Below are 14,158 nucleotides of genomic sequence, written 5' to 3' on the forward strand. Positions count from 1 at the left end.
AATGTACTGGCAGAGAAACTACAGCATCTGTCAGATTGGTCAGTATTGACTCATACTGACAGAGAAACTACAGCAACTGTAAGATTGGTCAGGATTAACTAATACTGGCAGAGAAACTACAGCATCTGTCAGATTGGTCAGTATTAACTCATACTGGCTAAGAAACTACAGCATCTGTAAGATTGGTCAGTATTAACTCATATACAGCATCTGTCAGATTGGTCGGTATTTACTCATACTGGCAGAGAAACTACAGCATCTGTCAGATTGGCTAGTATTAACTCATACTGGCAGAGAAACTACAGCATCTGTCAGATTGGTCAGTATTAACTCATACTGGCAGAGAAACTACAGTATCTGTAAGACTGGTCAGTATTAACTCATACTTACATTCATTAACAATCTATTTATTTTAGAGTAATCAAGGAAACCAAGATTCTAGTGGAAATCAAAAGAAAGTTATCCAAAGACTATGTAAAACAAATACACACAACAAAGAACATATAAAATAACCAAAATAATACATACAAAGTAACAAATGTAAATTAGCAACTTGGACTCCACTAAAAACAGCCAATGTTAGTGGTATACAACAGGCTAGGTAACTCAACATAAGGTATTACTATTTTACAAACATTGAAACTTATCAATAACAGTAACACTGAGAGAGAGAGATTATCTTACAAACTGCTAAAAAACTTTAAAATCTTTACAAAAATATCAGTATTCAATATATATACATTTAACCAATATTAAGACTCATTGTTTTCTTTGAAGGGATTATCATGTCTTATAAATTAAGATTAAAAGTTGTTTGGATCCAGCATATTAGTTCTTGTCTTAAACATTTCACTTTTCAGGACTGTTCCTGTGAATGGATTTCAATATAGAATATATATTAATAAGGGTTTTGTTCCAAAATTTAATTTAATCTAAATGATGTTGTGCATATTTCTTTCTGTATATTTCCAATTCGATTTTGTTTCGTTAGAGCTTTTTTGTTCAAAATTTTGATTTTCTGAGTGTGATTTTTTATATGGGTAAATATTTTAAAGTGCTTTGAGTAATCACATCTTATAATGTGCTATACATACTGTAAACAATGAACAGAAATGATAAATTATAGTCAGAGACGTTTACAAAATCTTTAGTCACAAACTGATAATTCAGCATTACATTTCCAAGTAGTGGCAGATCCAGGGGTTTTGGCGACTTAAACCCCCTTTTGTTGAAAGTTCAAAGTTTGACCATAATAAGCAAATAATAGACTGGCACCCCCTTCCCTTTTTCTGGACCCCTTTTCAAAATCTCTGGATCCGCCCCAGCTAAGGGTGCATTTGTACATTCGGTTCCGCTCTCGTATAAAATGTAATTGCTTTTACGTTTAAATAAAAAGAAACGTCATTCGTTTATTTGCTTTTTAACTGATAAAAATTAGTACTTAATCATTTTGCATCGGTTCAGCAAAAAACTTAGCACTTTTAACCTCCGGAGTACTATATGGGATTCCCTATGTACTTTATCGTTTAGTTCGGGTGAATGAGAGCATAGTTTAAGTTTTAGAAATGTTATCAAATAAGTCATGTTGGCATTAATCTAAATACTGTCAATTTGAACAAAGAAACATATCGCGGTTCTTTCATCACACTCCGATTACCCGGTTTTAGATTAACGTACATGACCTGCAGATTTTATATTTGGGATTGGCTGGGATTTTTATGTAAAATAAAAATCTTATTCTGTGTGGTGAAATTTTATAACTGACATTGGTTGGGCTTTTTATGTAAAATAAAAATCTTACTTAATGTGGTGAAATTTTATAACTGACATTGGCTGGGCTTTCTGTGTAAAATGAAAACCTTACCTAGTGTGGATTAGTCGGTTTGGCTTTAGATGTAAAATCGAAACCTTTCACTCCGTTATGAAACTTTAATTGGCACTACAGTTCACCGTATGATACCTCAAAGTATATTTGTTTGACTGTTTAATTCGTCAGGTTTGGGTTTCATAAGAAAATCTCAAAATATTTCCGTAAATGAAATTTCAACCAATCAGATTGCTTGAAATTGGATATTTGAGGGAAAACTCAAGGATTCGAGGAAAATCAACTTGAATTTTTTTTTATAAAACCGGGCCCTGCGCTGTTAGGTTGTTACTTTTTTTGCGGTTGCACATTAAGTTATAATTATACAACTTTTTGCTACAATGAGCTGTCTTCTTTGTGCGAGATCTAGCTGTCCCAAAACTGAAATAAAGAAAAACTATTGGCGAAGCTTTCTGAAGGATACCCTCTCAGCCCACAAACCATACGTGGTCAAAATAACTCTTTTAAATCGGATTTTAATCAAACATGAAGTTGACATTCATCGAGTCTGAAATCAGATTCCACAATACTGTTAAATAGCACTATATCAGTTAAGTTGAAAAAGATAGCACTTTCCGTATATCCGTTACACGCTTCATTTCGTTCATTACAAAACTAAGACAACGTAGCTTCAAGGAAATAATTTGACTGTCTGTGTGGATATAAACTACACAAATCCCCCCCCCAAGAAAAAATGTTAACCAATCAAACGCACGATATGGGTGACGCTGACGATCAGCTGACAGTTCCCTTATTTGGTGTAATTGTCGTTTTCGTACTAAGGATATATACTCAATACTTTGTATTTGTAATATATGATCCTGACCAACTAAGGAATCTCTTAACGTCCTTAGCTATTATTTGTTCATGAAAATCATTTATGTACTTTAGTAAGCGAAACATTTTTATGTAATTATCACAGTAGCAACTTTTCTTTATTTACACATATAAATATCTGTCAAAATATTAAGTGGTTGTAGTTAGCAGGTACAGAGAAAACTATTACGAAAACTTTGTATTACAAACCATATGGAAAAACAATATTTTAAAAAACTCATGCGTCGTACCTTATCTGATGAAGACAGGAAACAAATACGATCCACGATACACACGAAGGCAAAAGAATAAAATACAATTGAATATGAAAACTGAAGATAAGGAAACAAATACAAAGTTCAAAGCATTTCTTTATACAAATCAGGGGAAAACACAAACCATGCGCAGCATTTGTAATATTAAGTAAAATTTGGTGCTTCGGTAGGGTAAAGATTTCCTGCTCAACCAAAATCAGTACCAGCTTAATTTACGCAAATATCACGAATCACAGAACAGGGCTGAATTTATTACTTCCCCTGTATATAGAGTATCGTGATGTGTGTGCAACTGTTAAAAGTAAAGTTACTTGCTAGGATCCCTTATCAATTTTGTACGCTCATCGCAGAATTTTGTTACCTAGATTAGAACATAAAACATACTAGAGTAGATGATAAGTCAACCCTCTGTGTCAACTCGCAGTTTAAAAAGTACTTTTTAAACATACACAGTGTGTTATAAAATAATTACTTGTTTGTGAATGGAAATTTAATGGTGTCAGTTACAATACTAACCTTCGTGTAAACCATGATAATTCCCACCACCATTTGAAACAATTAACAAATATATGTACATCTAACAATTATAAAGATATGCAATGAATGGCGGAGGGTACCACACGCATATGTGAAAATGATCTTGCATCTTATACTTAAAACTTTCAATGAAACAAAATTTGAGTAATGTTGCAAAAAACATTTTTCGGTCATTTCTCATCTCATCATCTAGAAACCACAGTACTACCAAAGTATCAAACACTATAACTGGAGAATTTACTCAAAATGGAATTGTTCTCAAAATCAAACTTTCGCATAACAGTACTATATATTTCTAAACTAATGTGCTTAGTTTGAAATCAACGTCCTTCAATTTATTCCACAGTTATCACATGAGGGCAGACGGACGGGCACACTATTGTCAATGAAAACGACGGATGTGACACTTAAACTCGCCACTACGCGTAATAGGGTTTAAAAAATGAATGATAAAAAGAAACTCCTCAAATCAAACCACCAAAACATTTACAAAGGGTGGTACATGCGTATATCACTTATACCAAAGAAAAACAATAAACCCAAAGAACATTGATGTTACATATAGAAAAGAAACAGATATGATGAAACGCAACAATTGCACCATCGTATAGCCTTTATGAAAATAGTAAATACTAACATAGGTCACCAAAAGGTCTTCAATAAATGTAAACACACCTTTAAGTTATAATCGCAAATCCTCCAACAACAAAGGTAATAAAATCCACGGTAACAGAACAATGACACTCTTCGAAATAAACTTAAAAGTCAAGTAATGACACCGAGACACATTAATGGCAAACATACCCTGACTGTGGACAGGGCCTGCGCGCGTATCTGTAATGGTACAAGGTCTCAATCATTCCCTTTTAATGTAAGGTCAAAAAATGACCTGAAGCAAAAAAAATTAATGAACACGCCATAAAATTCACTCAGTAATGTGTCCAATTAAAGAACGCTCCCAGTTGCTGAAATCTAGCGCATGGATAAGTTGGTTCTCGACTGACTACTACATTACACTTCATTTTCGTAGAATACAAGCGAGAACCAGTAAAGCACATGGAAATGTGTGGAAGCTTATTAAGGAAATACGAAGTTTATTTTTTTTCGAAAGTTTTCCTCCGTAATCACAATTTCGATATTTTAAAAAAGTAGAATTTCCGACTTTAAAAAATACTTTTGTGCCCCTGATATGCTTTCGTGTGAATGTTAGTATTAGTTGAACAGGATTAAATAAAATCGAAATATTGTTATGAATTGGAGTCTTTTTAGACGAAGGCTTCGATATAATTTTTGAAATTGAAACAACCAGCTAGTGCATGTCTGTATAATCCTCACAAAACAATTCTTATGTTATGGTATCCAGTGCTTTTTGCAAACTTTAAATTATGTTATTAAAATTAATTAAAAAGGAACAAAATATTTTAAAAAAAAATTAATATACTTTATAATATGTGCAAACGGAAACAAAAACGCAAAATTTTAAGTGTGTCGTTACGAGTTTCTTCGTGACTATGAATGTGAAAGCATTATCGGCATTTTTACGTAATTCCGAAAAAAGAGAAGATTATGCCCCAATTAAAAATCATTTTAATATATCAATAAGGAAACAGTTTGATTTTTGGAAAATCTTTAAGATAAGTTTAAATTCAATTCGTGCAATACGAAACACATCAATGTAAACAAATAAGTCGCATGCAGTAAATCAAAATCTCTGCTTTCATTACCATTTAATTTACGTGCGCCATTTATCTTCGCACCGAAAATACTAATTTCAAAAGCGCTTGTCAAACTGTTTCCAAATATGAGATATCGGAACAAAGTACCACAAAAGCTCTATAGTTCCGTTATCTAGAATTTTAACCGAGACACCCCATTACGTGCCAAGCTAGTTTTAACCCTTAGGAAAACATTGGTCTGCGCATAGGTCCAACGAATGGTATATAAAAGACCTGAATACGAACGAATCCCAAAAGGAGCGTGAAACTTACTCCCAGACGCACGAGATTAAAAGAAACTTACACTGGGAGCTACATTATTTCGTTTTCGATATTGATGTTTTAAAGAATGCACAAATTTCTGTTTGTTGTTAGTGTTGTAGTCTTTAGTTCACTCACAGCAGAATCACGGTAAGTTGAATAAAGCGATATTCTATGATTGAAGTATTTTATGCTTGTTTGTGTGCTTTTTTTTCTATCCTTTATCATTTATGTCTTGTTCTAATGCACTTATCCTAATCTTCATTTCGTATTTGTAATTTTATTTTACATGTTTACTTTGTGTAAGTAGTTCGTATGTGTTTCTTGTTTTCGTGTAAAAGCCATGTTCTTGGATTTTGATGTCTCTAAATTGTCTTATTTTTTACGCAATTGTATTTTTTGCAGATATCTACATGTGTTTTTTTTCTCTCAACTTGTTAGATTTTATTGACATCGCTTAAACTTTATTCTAAGTTATGTATTTTTTATGAGGAGCTGTAGTATTTGATTTGGTGTCTATTTGCACGTTGTCTGCGCATGTCTTTTTGTAATCTGAAGTCAAAACTGGATTGTGTTTATATTATTGTAAAACGGAATCACATAAGTTTTTATGCTTTTTTTTTCCTTTCAATTCGATACATTATAACAATGTTTTGACCCGCCATAAGCATTATTACAATTACCAGATTGAATCTCTTCGTGAACTAATAGCTCCATATCAATCTCTTATCTCTGCATTCAGATCATTAGAAATAAAATAATCTAACACAGAACGTTTTGCTCTTCAATAAAATAATAAGACATGAAAATTTAAGATAATGTTCCAAAGTATCTGAGAAACACCATTCTCCAAAATAAAAAAATCACAGCCTTTTGTCATAAGTCTCAGATACATCTGTTGTAAAACACAAAATAAAACACGTACAATAAAAACAAAGTGATTTGTGCATTATAAATAGAGATGTTTGTTGCGATTTTTTGTTAAATCCGAGAAAATGACTTCAAGACATTTTTTCTTCATGTTTCAGATCACGACGACAGAAAAGACAACGTAAGTATAAATGGAGGACGACAATCATTTCATTTTGTATTGCCATAACCATTCATGAATAGCCATGTCTGTTGAATTCAAACATTTTATCCGTACTAACTATGGAGTTTCGGAGGTTATTTTAAATAGGTCGTCGGTAAATTTCAGCGTGCACACGAAATGTAGCGAAAATATCGAAAGGCAATTATCGCTGAAATTTGTTAATTACAAGTTTCCTCAAGAATATCTGTGGCAAGGATATAAAATGTAAATATTTTTTTCATTGAAAATCCACGCTTCATCATGACTGATCAGTTCTCTCTTGTATTTTTAGTATCATTATCATCAAACATGTAGACGTTGTTTTATGAAGGAATAACATCTTGTTTGTTTTATGGACAGTGTTTTTTTACATTTCTTTTATTTAATTGTTCTGTGCATTTGCATTTGTCAGTTACACTTTGTAATGTAAGTGGAAACACTAAAATATTCATTTACTTAGACGTACAAAAACAGTTCAAAATTCTCGTGATTATTCTTAGCAGTGACTACGTCATAAAAAATGCACGTCCATATCATATCGGTATTATATTTCAGTTGACCCCTTCGGGGGCGGGGGAGGTGGTGACCCGTTTGGAGGTGGAGGAGGTGGTGATCCGTTTGGAGGTGGTGGTAACCCGGATCCCTACGCACAACAAGGTGAGAAATGCAACAACTGAATGTACAGTAGAATTTTCACCCCCACACAATCCAACAAGGCGACGCTGTAGCAACATTTTGATAATTTGAACTTTTTTATTTATAATAATTTTGTCATGCGTCCAGAGTAACTCTTACGTAAGCAAAAAAGTAATATTAAACATATTTTAGGTATGACGCACCCGGGAAATCTGAATGACCTTTTAAAATGTTATCTATTTCGATTTAAAATCATTTTTTAATTTTTTTTTTCAAGGTATACAAATTTTCCCGATATTTTCGATACTTTATCTAATTTTAACACGAAGTCAAATGACGAATAATTCAAATTGAATTCTTTAAAGGTTATTGGAGGATACGGGGGCAGGCCATCCCCCCCCTCGATTAGGTCGAAAAAAAAATATTTATATAGGAAATCACTGAGGCATGACAGAACCGGGGGCCCCTCTTAGTTCTGTCAAGAGGCCCCTCTTTTGAGAATCTTTGGGTCCCCGTCTGAATGTTTCCGAGTATGTCAATCAAATTGAGAATGGTCTTTGTAATTCTGTGTCATATTTTTATTTCCATTATCGCATTGCTATCCACTCTCTTTGTGTAAATGTACTTACAGCCTGTATGCTTTGGAACAGTTAATCACTTTCTTCATAGAGGTGGCAATGTCGAGTTCTCTCTTTGCCGATTCCGTCCACAGGAGATTAATCCAGAAAATAGTCAATAATTCTATTAAACTGACATTGTCCATGGATAGTTGAAATAGCATTTTGGTAGAATTGACAATTTTATGGATCAACCCCATGAACTCGTGTCCCTGTTATTCCGTCCAGCTGAACTTATTTTGACTGAATTGTGAAGTGCAGTTCACGATAATTCTTTGCTCGACTTTATCTACAAGTATCGCCTTTTTCGAGCGCTGTACCGCATTACATGAACATTGCTATAACGCGAATCAGGCACTTTTTTCTAAGAAGCATTTATGGCAATGTTATTTAATGGTTTTCAGCTCATTGCATTAAAGTTGTACTTAGCAACTAAGGTTTTTTTTTCAACGCATAATGATGTGGTACTTACTTCGGCGTATTTGAAAGTCTATATTACTTGATTAGTGTTGACCATTTGTAAAAAGGTCTTTTGTTTGCCCTGTACGAATATATACAGATAGTACTCTTAGCATGAAAGTCGGACAGAGTCATTCTGTAGTCATTCTGACATATGCAAAATTGCAAACACGTTGCATGTGTGTACTGACATCGTGATAGTTGAAAAAATCGAACATATTTCAGGAAGTCTTATGTTCATACGTCGTACGTGAACTAAGTGCAGTTATGACACCTGTCGTTTTGTTTAGCTAGGTTTTTACAACGAATCGGCGTGTGACATTGGTTTTACCACTTCTTTGTTGTATTAAAGATTAATGTTAAGAATCGGACCAATTTGGAACGACTTTTCTCGGAGTAAGAATATATTGGAAGACAATTTGTCTGTTTTGTGTATTTAACGTCAATGAGATAATTTGTTAGCAGTTTCAATTTTAAAATATGCCTTATATAAATTTATTTAATGTAGGTTTATTTAGGATTTATTACCATACTTCTTAGTTACGTAATGGGACTGCGATCTTCTCGGAATGTCTTCTTTTTTATCATGAGTGAAATTTGTCAACAATAAAGATCAATATAAAAGCGAATGAATAAAAATTAATCACATATTTGAAACGATGAACTTTTTTTTATCTTTTTTATCTTTGGTTCCTCGTTTGTTTGATAAAAAAAAATTAAACTCGACATACCTTGTGGGGAAAGATATAGCAGCTAGCAACTATAGTCGAATTCCAGAAACGACGCACGATTTTGATCATTCACTTCATTGCGTTTGATTAAAATGATATATACCAATCGAATAAACAAAGAAGTAAAGTTTCCATAGAGGAGAAATAAAAAGAAACCAGACATCTCAGTTAGATTTTTTTAAAAGAAAGCAAGTATCAAAGAGTTTTGAGGAAAATTGGGAAAGAGGCAATCGACTGGTGGACTGGCATGAAACTGTATGTTACTCGGTTTTCGTTAAAATTCTCAGAAAGATAGCGGTATGTGCTAGTGTGACTTCCGAAAATTTATATTTTCTCATTTTTTAAAGGTTTAATAGCAATATACTTGTATGTAAGTTCATACATTTATCAGTACGGTAATAAGTATCCAGTGTATGTTCTCTTTGTGCGATGTACCGATTTCAAATAAAGTTTTGCTATCGTATTCGTATTATATCATAGAGAACAAACATTTAATTTTAAGGGTTAAATTTGAAATGATAAGTCATTACCAGAGTTTACGGTAAAATATAGGATGAATGATTCGACAAATTAAGATGGCGGGTTGAGTGCTTGACATATTTGGTATTGGATGACTACACTGACGAATCCACAGAATCATCTAAAAGCGGAGACCAGGGGTCCAAATAAACACATTTATTGCCCGCAATTACACACAAAAATACGCTATTTTCATTTTTGCAAATTGATAGGGGGCCCGGACCCCTCTCCCCACCCCCGGACCCGCCCATGGACGATAATAACTAAATCGAGGACATGATAAATTAATGTGAAAAATAGGAAGTATAATATAGAAAATACAGTAAAATTGCAAATAGAAAATCTATGACAAAATTTCTAACCCTAATCCTCGTAAAATCAAATAGTTTCTTTTTAGACTATTTTCTCAAGCTGTGGAATCACCATGCAAACAAATAGAGGTCTTTTGATCTTACAATGTTTGCAGCATGCAGTTTTCAAAACTGTTTTCCATATAATTACGTAAAGTTGAATTTACTGCAAATGCTTTCACTCATTTTATATATAAGTCACTTTCAACTAACATTTATTAACATTATAGGTTAAATTTATTGGCGTCTTGATTAGATTGTATTCATAGCTTACAACAACTTAAAAGTAACTAACTTCAATTAAAAGTTGAAATATGGTGACATTAGATTAGCGTAAAACAACGTCCAAATAGATGTCAAAGTTGATGGGAACAAAATAAAACTGGAAAAACATGTGCCAAGATTTTCCGTATTGGTATTTTACGTTGTTTATGTACTACGAGCATATCTTTGATTAATTTATGAGGATAAATAAATACTTTCGTTTAAATTCGATAACTAAACAATGTAAAATTTACGTTGCTAAGAATATAGTATACACTTTTAGATAGCGAATGGAAACTGGGTTTATCATCAAAGTGAAAAACGTGAAGGTTTTAATCCAACATAGTACTTAGTGTAAATCCAAGATTTTTTGTCTCGTCTTAAAGAATGTGTATTTATCCGAAAATAGACTTTACATAGACTTAGATATGTGCTGGAGCCTGTTATTCTCAGAAGAAGGGATCATATATCACTGTCGACAGGTCCAAATTACGTGAAAAATGGAATTTTATTTGACGGAATAATTAAATTGTATATAAGTTTAATTTCAGGAACATCGAAATGTCATCCCCTCCAAGCACCAGCAAATGCTAAAGTAGAATGTCACCCTTTTAGCGACAGTAGTCCATTCTAGTAAGTATCTACAGTGTGACCGAATTAACCCTTGAAAACCACAAGGGTAATTTCAGAATTTTCTCACTTCATAATATTTAAAAATTGTAATTCATTGAAGAATTTCCTATACACCCCTGTAGTAAATACACTTTTATGATATCTTTTTCGTTTTTTCGAAAACTCTGTCAGTATGCTATGTCGAAACCAAATACTTTGTTTTTACATACATATATTAGTTCATGATGTAATGTACAAACGGAGTTGTCTAGTGGGATATACTTAATTGGATATCATGATGTGATATAGTATGATGCAAATTGAATGAATGAATATGCATATAGCTCAGTTTATTCGAAATATCTTCACTTTTTATTTTTTTGACAAAGACGTCGACTTGAACCGAGGTTCCTCGCGAACGTCGTCTCTGCAAGACTACAAGACATTGTCCCGGTTTTGCTGAGTTTTTGTCGCACGAATTAACACTTTTTTAACGCTACACTACATGCTCAAGTTTTGCAAATTACTATAAAACAAATCATAATTAAAACTGATTCGACTTCCTATGAATAATATATATACGGTACATTTACATTTTTATCGATTTCACCAGAGACAATATTTAATTCAGTTACAAGTCTATGATTTAAGTTTGAATTTTGAAACATACAATATATGATAATTCAAATCTTCCACAAAGACACTGTTATGTCAAAAATTTTACTTCTATTACAAACCTGAAAAATTACCCCCTTTTCAGTCACTGTATAGCAACTGCTGACGCCGGGTACCAGTTCCGAGATGGTGATAGGTCAAAACAGAAAGACTGTGATAGTCAAACTGGCAATTTTTTCGGTGGCAATCAGTTTGAACCAGTTTTTCGTAAGTTGCTAATGAAAACATAATGGCTCTACTAGGATGAAGGGACGAAGGAGAAAAAGGACAAATTGCATATATAAAATCCGGAAAAGCCTGAACTTGAGTTTGGATTTTAAAATTTGGCGGATTTTTCAAAACAAAATTTTAGGAAGACAATATTGTCTGAGTCGTTATATATTTAAATTTATATACCCATTAAACCACGAAACTAAGCTATGATGTAAGTTTCAAGTCCAAACGCAGGCAGGGGCATTATTAGTCATACTATAGGTTTATCATACTGCCTATTTTGATTCCTGTACTCAATTTATTGATAAAATATCATCCGCATGTGACTGAAAAAGTAAAAAAAAAATGGGTGGATCATCTGCCTGACTTTTGATTGCAGGTGATATGAGCATGTAAATTTTGTAATAATGTAATATTTAATTTTACGTACGTTTTTTTATCACAGCTATTTGTGATCCGCCATGTCAACATCATGGTGCATGTGTATTACCAGACACTTGTGCATGTACGGCCGGATGGAAAGGTGCAAAATGTGAAATAGGTATGAACTGTTTGGTTTCTAATAGTAATAATTCCTTAAAAAAGGTTTCAACACTGGGGGATATTTTTTGTTTTAACTGTCATCAAAGATATCTCCTGCACCTTCGATATACATGTAATACCTAAAGCAGTATTCTAATGGTACACTGTAGATTGATGTACTACACAAGATTTACGATACATATGATCTTGGATCAATCCTTTGAACCCTGGTTTGGTAATTAGGGCAAATTTAATTTTAGTCTACCAACTGAGCTACATGTAAAGTATTACTAAACTAGTCAAGCCTTATACATCTCTTTATTTCCACATGTTAACCTGTTTATGTGTCAGAAAAAAAACAATTGTTACATTTGTTATGTTTAAATATTCAAAGGATTTAAAAAAGCTATATTTACATGTACATGAACAATGTATATGTAACTTAGTGAATGTGATAACCAGTTACCTGTATTACAATTGCTAATTTAGAAGTACATTTTGTATTTCATAATATTTTTCATTTTGCTTCCATTAGAATAATGCTTGGAAATTTCAGACATAAATATACAGGAGATTTGCAACTAACATATTAACATGCAGCAGGGAACAAGATCTCATACTTACTTAATCAACAATAACAACTTGACTTTAATGGTCTTAACTATTAAAGTATGTGAATATTGAAATTTTAGTTTCCCATTCTGCGATATCTTATCTTCATGCTCATGCCACATTTTTCTTTCTACCAAAACAAACAAAAAAGAAGTATTAAAAAACAAGTTATCTACCTCTGATTTATTATGAAAATTAAATAATTCAAAATTAAATTCATAATTTTCACTATCACAACTTTTTTTTTCATTTGATAATTAAATAAAATATTCAGTTTCACATTTTTACATCTTCTGGGTGTCTGCTACACTTATTTCATATTATTTCATTCAAAGGGGAAAAAGTACATGTAATTCAATAAACAAGTGGAAAGGTCAGGGAATCTCATTCTCTGCTGCATGATAATTTTATCGTTAAACTGGTTAATTAATAAGTTTCTTATCTCTGTGTATTATATGTCACTGGAAATTCCAAGTTTTGAAGGAAAGGTCTTGTCTATTTTTTATTTTGAAACTGAATCCTAAATCTTATTTCCCCAAACAGCGGCAGCATTATGTGAAGACCCTGTGTCTCCACAAGGTGGCAGCATACAGTGCCACCAGGGAGCATCTGTAAAAGAATGTACAGTCACATGTCAGCCAGGGTTCAGATTTGAATACCAACCATCTGATAAATATACATGTGCAGCCGATGGAACATGGTCCCCCGCTAGGTCCACTATACCAAACTGTATTCCAGGTAAGGTGATCACGTAATTTTGTCCCTTTACATTTAAGTTGACAAGTTAATTCCTGACTTATGTCCATTACAATAGTGTTATTTTTGCTTCACACTGCAATTATTTTTGGCAAAATTCAAGATGACCAACAAAATATGTGTACTCATAGTCTTAGACTCTTATGTACATACAGTGTTTGTGTATGTACATGTACATTTATTAAATCGTTGTAATTCAGTTTTGTATTTTGTTTTATGAAGTGGGAGTTTAATTTACTAAATGGCATGTCTTGTGCACATTATTCTTTTTATTACAAAGGGGTGTATAAACTTGTTAATAGCAGTTTCTGGCCCTGTTATTTGATGATAATTTTAGCTGAAAAGACTTATTGGTATATTTTTGTGTTTAAAAGGTGTCTAACCGGAGACCAAAGAGATTTATAACTGTTACAACATTTAATTATCAAAATGGTGTCACAAAGTATCATTTCTATGTAACTGTCATTATTGTCTTATGAAAGGATCTTTGCAGGTGTTTTTTTTCTTCATCTGGACGTATGGGTTGCAATAGGCTTTCATGGTTTGAATATTTTGAATTATTGACGCATTTTGCCAAAATCTGCTGCAAGAAAATGAAATGAAATCAAGCTTTTTTTTTCTGGAATTTGGCAGAATTTACACATTTTGGCCA

General features: G+C 32.8%; 1 protein-coding gene across 9 annotated transcripts in view; it reads left to right on the forward strand.

Moving 5' to 3' along the window:
• Positions 1-5,456: 5,456 nt before the first annotated feature.
• The window catches only part of LOC148603554 (uncharacterized), a 79,017-nt gene continuing 70,315 nt past the window's right edge, over positions 5,457-14,158 (forward strand). For all 9 annotated transcript variants that reach the window (XM_088553891.1, XM_088553896.1, XM_088553897.1 and 6 more), the window contains exons 1-7: positions 5,457-5,618; positions 6,497-6,519; positions 7,096-7,197; positions 10,668-10,749; positions 11,489-11,610; positions 12,062-12,157; positions 13,294-13,488. In XM_088553891.1, coding sequence (XP_088410017.1) covers positions 5,557-5,618; positions 6,497-6,519; positions 7,096-7,197; positions 10,668-10,749; positions 11,489-11,610; positions 12,062-12,157; positions 13,294-13,488 — 682 coding nt within the window. In that variant the 5' untranslated portion in view covers positions 5,457-5,556. The remainder of the gene's footprint in view (positions 5,619-6,496; positions 6,520-7,095; positions 7,198-10,667; positions 10,750-11,488; positions 11,611-12,061; positions 12,158-13,293; positions 13,489-14,158) is intronic.

Source organism: Perna viridis, chromosome 11 (assembly GCF_037379345.1).
Source record: "Perna viridis isolate PV_CMFRI_1.1 ecotype Kerala chromosome 11, ASM3737934v1, whole genome shotgun sequence".
Taxonomy (NCBI): domain Eukaryota; kingdom Metazoa; phylum Mollusca; class Bivalvia; order Mytilida; family Mytilidae; genus Perna; species Perna viridis.